At 47.0% G+C, this 7,246-nt stretch overlaps 1 protein-coding gene across 3 annotated transcripts; it reads right to left on the bottom strand.

The window, feature by feature from the left end:
- Positions 1 to 563: 563 nt before the first annotated feature.
- Positions 564 to 7,135, bottom strand: C20H1orf109 (chromosome 20 C1orf109 homolog). Of its 3 annotated transcripts, none has more exons than XR_006335897.1 (5): positions 6,877 to 7,135; positions 6,413 to 6,690; positions 4,353 to 4,532; positions 2,014 to 2,270; positions 564 to 1,982 (listed from the first exon to the last, which is right to left on the bottom strand). XR_006335897.1 is itself a non-coding variant. In XM_043877929.1 (5 exons), the coding sequence occupies exons 2-5, from the start codon at positions 6,685 to 6,687 to the stop codon at positions 1,914 to 1,916; spliced, it is 612 nt and encodes a 203-aa protein (XP_043733864.1). In that variant the 5' UTR covers positions 6,688 to 6,690; positions 6,877 to 7,135; the 3' UTR covers positions 564 to 1,913. The 3 variants fall into 3 exon arrangements, 2 of the variants coding, with proteins under 2 accessions (XP_043733864.1, XP_043733863.1); XM_043877929.1 differs by having other exon boundaries at positions 564 to 1,951; positions 2,152 to 2,270; XM_043877928.1 differs by having other exon boundaries at positions 1,959 to 2,270.
- Between the last annotated feature and the right edge of the window lie 111 nt (positions 7,136 to 7,246).

Genomic DNA, 7,246 nt, shown 5'->3' with positions numbered 1-7,246 from the left:
TATTCATTGGAAGGACTGCAGCTGAAGCTGAAACTCCAATACTTTGGCCACCTGATGGCGAAGAACTGACTCACTGGAAAAGACCCTGACGCTGGGAAAGATTGAAGGCGGGAGAAGCGGACGACAGAGGATGAAATGGTTGGATGGCATCACTGACTCAATGGACATGAGTTTGAGTAAGCTCTGGGAGTTGGTGACGGACAGGGAAGCCTGGTGTGCTGCAGTCCATGGGGTCGCAAAGAGTTGGACATGACTGAGCGACTGAACCGAACTGAACTCAAGCTTGAGAAACACTAAATCTTTCCCTGGTTGAACTATAAATCTTTCTGGGCTCTCCTTTACCTCTGTCCCCAGAGTACATCATAAGACCTAATACCTAAAGGTCTTAAGGTTATTTACAATTATTATATACATGATGGGATTCCTTGGTGGCTCAGTCATAAAGAATCCACCTGCAATGCAGGAGCCACAAGAGACATGGGTTCAATCCCTGGGTCAGGAAGATCCCCTGGAGGAGGGCATGGCAACCTACTCCAGTATTCTTGCTTACAGAACCCAATGGACAGAGGAGCCTGGCAGGCTATAGTCCATAGGGTCGCAAAGAGTCGGACACGACTGAAGTGACTTAGCATGCACGCACAGGTAGAAAAACATGAAGACTTAAAAAATACATGTAAAACATAAGACTATAACAATCCATAGAATGGTATATATAATTGTGTTGAGCTATATTCAGAGAGAGATATGAAAAACTAGCCAAACTATATAAAGGTGCTTTTTAAAGACAATTTGAAAAACAGTATGTATCAATGATACCCAAATTGTTTTGTTAAAAAAAATTGTGACTATGGACGCTGAAAAGATACATATAAAATATCTCTGATAGAGTTCTTGGACTGCAAGAAGATCAAACCAGTCAATGTTTTTCTACATTTTAAATGTTTTCCATAATTTTTCTATAATTTCTTAAAAAGCATATCATCACTTTTGTAACTTAAAAAGTCATTTTCACTTTGAAAAATATCTATATTCTTTCTTAAGTCCCTTTACATCCAATGACCGAGATTTTTAACCAGCCCAGGAAGCTGACAGGTCTGCAAGGACCATGACCATTTCACAGATGAAGGCACTGGGCCTCAGAAACACAATCCTCATTGCCTGACTCTGGGCTAGTGACCTCCCATCCATGTGGCTACTCCAAGATCAGGGGCCTGTAGCAAATTGGCTGCTGGCTTTGGTAAAAAGAAAACCCTGTTATTTTAAGAGCCCCACTATCCCCAGTTACTTACTGTCAGTAAGAGCAACAAGGGAACAGCTCCAAACACAAAACACTCAGAATTCATGCTGCACCACCTCCCCCTGGTGGAAGGCTCTAGAAAGTGTCCTGATGATAAGGAGCCGTTGCAACTGGAAAACAATGAGTTTTCCATCAACATCACCTCCACTTCTTTAAATCATCAAAGCCACACTTTTTTCCATCAAGGAGTCAGGTACTGACAGAAGGAGAGGCGACCAGGCCCTGGGGTCAACGAGGCTCAGGGCTTTGGATGATGCTGGGGGTGGAGCCGACTCTACCCGGCCCTTTCCTTCCTCACCACTTCTGTGGCTGTTGCTTCTGTCCCTGGCGTTCTTCTGCACCGCCTTTCCTGCATCCTCTCTGCCTCTGTCCACTCTCCTGAGTCTTAGGAAAGGGCAAGGGGTGACCATGTACCCTCACCCATGACCCAGCATGAAGCAGCCCCAACATCAGGAATGTCCAGCAGAATCCTCTGAAGAGCCAGTCCTCAGGCGCTGGGCACTGACACTTCCAGTAAGTCAGGACGCCGTACTGACATTTCTTTAGACATATCAGAGGGCAGCAATGTCGGTCTTCACCTGTGTCCCCCTAGTCTTCCGATAAACACACGGCTTCTTCACTCTTCCAGGAAGAAGGAAACATTCAAGAGGACATCTAGAACAGGAAGAGAGAGAACATGTGGCATCTAGAACAGGAAGAGAGAGAACATGTGGCACACCAGCTCTCCAGAAAACACAAAACGCCAGATTTGTAAAAGCTAGAGGCACCAGGAGGGGAAACTTCTTCATGCTTCCATAGAGGCTAGACACAGAAAAGAGAAGAGCAGACACGAAGGACTACATGAAAACCAGCACCTCGTACAAGGTCCGGGTGTTCATCTTCTGAGATTCGGTCCCAGGCTCTGGGCAAAGCTTGGATGTTTCCCAAGTCTTCCCACTGGATTGAGGACAGGAGGTACTTCCTCTTCAGGTACTTTCCGGGGAGTTAAGGAAGGTGCTCAAAAAAGACAATGAAATATGCTGAAGGAAGAAAATACCCTTGAGAGCATCCCTAGGAGCTAGAAGAGCAAAAGCACAGCTCTCATTACATTTACCAGTGGGCAGGCTCACCTCTGCTGCAGATCTTTACCGAGCCCCTCTGTATACAAGGTTCTGGGCTCCAGGGAAGGGATGAAACACTGCCCCTGCAAACTGGGGTCTCACTATGGTGAGAAAAAACAAAACAGAAACTGAAAAGACTCTAAATGAGAGGAGATAAAACTCAGCAGAAGTTGAGAGGATAAATTCATCCCCCTTAGAGCAGGGGTCCCCCATCTCTGGTACCCATCTGTGGCCTGTCAGGAACCGAGCCTCACAGCAGGAGGTGGGCGGAGGTCCAGAAAGCGAAGATTCATCTGCCACTCCCCACTGCTCACATCACCACCTGAACCATCCCTCCCACCCCCGACTGTGGAAAAACTGACTTTCACGAAACCAGTCCCTGGTGCCAAGAAGGTTGGGGAACCGCTGCTTCAGAGGATAGTAGGAAGATTCCGGCTGGTAGGAAGAGCTTCAACCAAGACAAAGAAGAGGGGAAGCATGGAATGGATTCAGGACAGTACATCTTCCAACGAGGTGCAGAATGGAATAGCGTGTAGAGGGGCAGGCGAGGCAGCTGAGCAGGCAGGTGGAGGGAGAAAACACAGACCAATGTGGGAGGTCTCACCCTAGGGACACAAGAAGCTATGGAGAAGTCCTACCCAGTAGGATCAGAACAAGACTTCCTGAAGATAAATCTGTAGAGCGTGGCCACTACCTGGAGGTAGCTTCTTCCTTCTAAGGAAAGAAGCCAGGGTCAGAGAAACCTGCCTAGAGATGGCATGCGACGAAGGGTCCAAGTGAGAGGCTATGGCACAGGCAGTGGGCATATAGAAGGAAACTCTGAGAAACACCAGGGAAACAACCGAAGGATCTGACAGTGGAGTGCAAACACCCTCACAACGGCCCCTGGCACACAGTAAGCGCTCCCTGAGGGCAGCTCCAGTTACTGCTCTCAGTGCCCACCCTGCTGTTGCCACCAACGCGCTGACGCTGCTGCTGATGCAATTAGCAAACAGTGGCATGGGGGGACAGCCCTCAAGTTTACAGACTGGGTGATCAGACAGGGTTGACGCTACAACTGAAGGAAAAGGGAGCTGAATGGGGTGGGGTGGGGTTGGGTCTCCATCCAATTCTCCATTTGAGCCTGCAGTTCCATGAGATTTCAATTGGGAGGCAGCTGCAGGAAACTGAAAGTCAAAATTAGAGGCAAGAATAAATGAAAGTAGAAACTCCAGCCAGAGAGTACATGCGACTATCAGGCAAGACTGGAGAGAAAAAGGTAGAGGACTCCAACTAACTGGTCCTTTGCATAGGTCTGATCAGATTACTCCTCTACTCAAAACTTTCTACAGCTTTCGTCTCACTCAGAATAAAAGCCCAAATCCTTCCAAAGTCCTTGGAGGCCCTACCAGCCCTAGCCCTGACTCCTGACAGCATCACCTGTTAGACCAGCCCACTTTCACTCAGCTCGAGCCCTACTGGCTGCCTTGCTATTTCCTGAACGGACCAAGCTCACTGTCACCTCAGGGCCTTTGCACTTGCTACTCCTCCTACTTGGAACACTCTTCCCCCAATCATCCACATGATTCTTCCCCTCACCCTCTTCATGTCTTTTCTTAGAAACCACTTTCTCAGTGAGGCCTGCCCTGACCACTCTACTTAAAATTACAAGCCTACCCTTAACCCTTGCTTTCCCCATTCCCTGCTTTATTGTTCTTCAAGGCACTTAATATCATCTGACATTGTATACATTTTCCCTTTTTTAATGCCTATCTCCCACCACCTAGAACAAAACCTGGAAGGTAGCATCTGCTCAATAAATGATTTGAGGAATGACTGTACCAAGGAATGCAGGAGGAATCCAAGTCCAGGAACCAAAGAGAACTGACTTAAACTATGTATTTTTGTGTAATCTGGTGAAAAACTGAAATTAACGACTTCCTGGAACAGCCCTGTGAAACGTGTGCAAAGGATATGAATTCCGATAATGCCTCTCAATGTCCTGCAACCACTCCAACATTTCAGCCACAGAGGGGCTCGCAGCTGAAGCCTGTAGGACAGCATCGAGGCCAATCGTGTCTGCGTGCTGCTCATAGATCTGAAGCACGTGCTCCACGTGGCTGCTGACCACATCACGCACCTTGAGGAGGGTGGCTCTGGGTGGGGGGGAGTCTGATATTAGCTAATATGATGAGAAAGGCCTAAGGCCAGGTTCCTCAACTTCGGTACCAAGGACATCTTGGACCAGATGATTCTTTGTGGTGGAGGGCTGCCCTGTGCCTCGTAGGTTGTTCAGCAACAACCTTGCCCTCTATGTCCCCACCCATCTCAAGGTGTGGCAATGTCTCCAGATACTGCCACACATCCCAATGGGAAAAACTGCCTCTGAAGGAGATCTACTGGTCCCAGGTGCCTTGGATGGAGAGGTGGCTTAACAATTAAGAATTGACTTAAAGATGAGGAGGCTGAAGTGATCTCTCTCAAAAGCTGTGTGATGAGCCCAGCTGCCAAAGACAGTAAAGACCAAGCAGGCTTTCTAGGACTCCCATAAAGGAGAGGAAAGGCTCACCCATAGTCTAATGCCACGTACGTGAAAGGAATAAGCAAGAGGGAACTACAGCAATAGAGCAGTACTGTGCTCACACTATATCGTGCCCCAACCTAGTGAATTCTTGAATGGGTAAATCTGGGCTCTTGACACACACAGATTATTGTGGATCTTAGGAAAGTTACTTATTCTCAATCATGAACAAAAACAAGTCTCTTTTGTTCACTGTGCATCCTAAGTACCTAAAACACTGAGACTGGCAGACAAAGTAACAAACATTTGTCCAATGAATGAAAAGGACTGTTGTGAAGAGTAAATGCAATAATGCATATTAAGCCATTAGCAAAGTGCCTAGCTTATGGCAAATTTTATTATATTATTTTTATATAATTTATTTTTAAAATTATTATATAATTATTTTAAAAATTATTATTCCATTGGTGACTCCAAGAGGTCCAGCCACCAAGACGAAGGCTACAACTTCGCAAAGGGCAAGGCACTCCCTAGCCTAGAACTGCAGCTTTCAAGTTTGACTGTGACTCACAATTAAAAACTAAGCTAAAAATAACAGCCCAATACCCACATAGAAACATGTAATCAATTGAAATAAAAGTTCACTACCTTAGAATGTATAATAACCTAACTTAATTGACTCTCTTACTCAACTTAGGAACTAAACCGGCCTTACTGCTGTATTCCTAGCACCTGTGTTTTGCATCCCATAGGTTCTTAATAATGTTTTTTGTACAGAAAAATACAAAGAAGGCCCCCATCTTTGAGTTTCCTATCAGTCTATGGCAAACCCTACACACTAGAACCTTCTTTCATCCTGGTTAAGGGAAGGCCATATGTGCCCTGTCTTTTCTCTATCCCCAATTACCTATAACTCTAAGACAGAGGGCCTAACATTGGTGCTCCTCCTGGCACAGACACCAACGTACAGCAGAACAAAGCAGTGGTTAGTAGCTTCTGGCCCCAGTGCCAGAGACACTTGGGTTAGCATCCCAGCTTTACTATTTACTAACTGCCTGAGCACAGGCAATTTGTGTGAGCCTCAGTTTCCTTACCTGAAAAATGGGATTAAGTGAGGTTAAGTCACAGAGTTGCTGAAAAGATTTTATGAGATAATATATGTAGAATCCTTGCTGCTGGCACCTACTAAGTTTACAGTGTAACTCCTGCTGTTTTCTACCTAAGGAAAACTACAGTGGAGGGCCAATAAGCTTTCTCCACTGCTTTTCTGTTCTGCTTTGATAACTTTTACTAAGTCCACCACTGTCATGCCTAGCTGATAAGGGAAGTGCCAGAAAATGGCTTTTTGACAGAGAGAGGTCCCACTGCAACAGATGGAAAGGGGGTAAGGTTGACACATCCCCGAATACCATTCTCTTAAGTAAGGAGAAAAACCCCCTTCTCACTGATCCTAGATTATTAAATATCCAGTTTTAACATCTCTAGGCCAAGAAAGAGCGCCGCTGTGCCTCTTACAGCCTCTCTCCTAGCTTGTCCAGGATAGTGTCACCAGCCGCCAGCTGCTTGCGCCTCAGCCGCTCCTTTAAGTCCGGGAAGGCCCGAAGTGAGGGCACATCCTCAAATCGCAGGTTCTGTGCGGCTTGCAGCTGCTCTGCCAGGTTGCTGAGAGAGGCCAGGAGGGGCGGGCACTCTCTCAGAGCACTCTGCCACAGGCCCTGCTGCTCCTCCACCACGGGAAAGCACTTCCTCAGGGCCTCCTGCACGGCAAGCAAAGTCTGATCTTCAGTCATCTTCTATTGTGGGGGTGGAAAAAAAAAAAAACAGGAAAAAATAAAATCATTAGGGTCCCAAGTCGATAGGGAAAGGACCGAGTCAAGGGTGGGAGTTATTTCCGTTCTCAGGGGAGGTCCAGCGAAACAAAGTTTCCTCAGGTAGGGCCGTCTATCCCTCCCGACAGGTGTTTCTAGCGCGAATCTTACCTTCAGCCAGGCTTTCGGAAAGCTGAACCTTCGTTTCCCACCTCGAGAAGGCTTTCCTGACTACTCTTTGGCTTCGGGTAATTTCAGACTGAAGGTTCACCAGGCCAACCCGTGCTTCCGGAACCAGAACCCTGTCTCCTCTACTTGAGGTTTCCGGTCGCTCTTCTAAACCAGCGGGAAAACAAAACTAAAGCAATAAAATTTTAAGGAAATTCCAAGACCCCCACATGCCTCCGCTGTTTCTCTGCGCATGCCCAGACGTGGCTACTGAGTCGCGAAACACAAGCGGTCGGGCCGCAATGCCTTCTGGGTGCTGTAGTTTACGTGTGGACTGGCTGCCCGATTGCGAAGCTTCCCTGTGATTGGCTGT

The sequence above is a fragment of the Cervus elaphus genome, chromosome 20 (genome assembly GCF_910594005.1).
Source record: "Cervus elaphus chromosome 20, mCerEla1.1, whole genome shotgun sequence".
NCBI lineage: Eukaryota > Metazoa > Chordata > Mammalia > Artiodactyla > Cervidae > Cervus > Cervus elaphus.
Note: the sequence above shows the minus strand (reverse complement) of the source record. Positions and strands in the feature narration are given on the sequence as shown.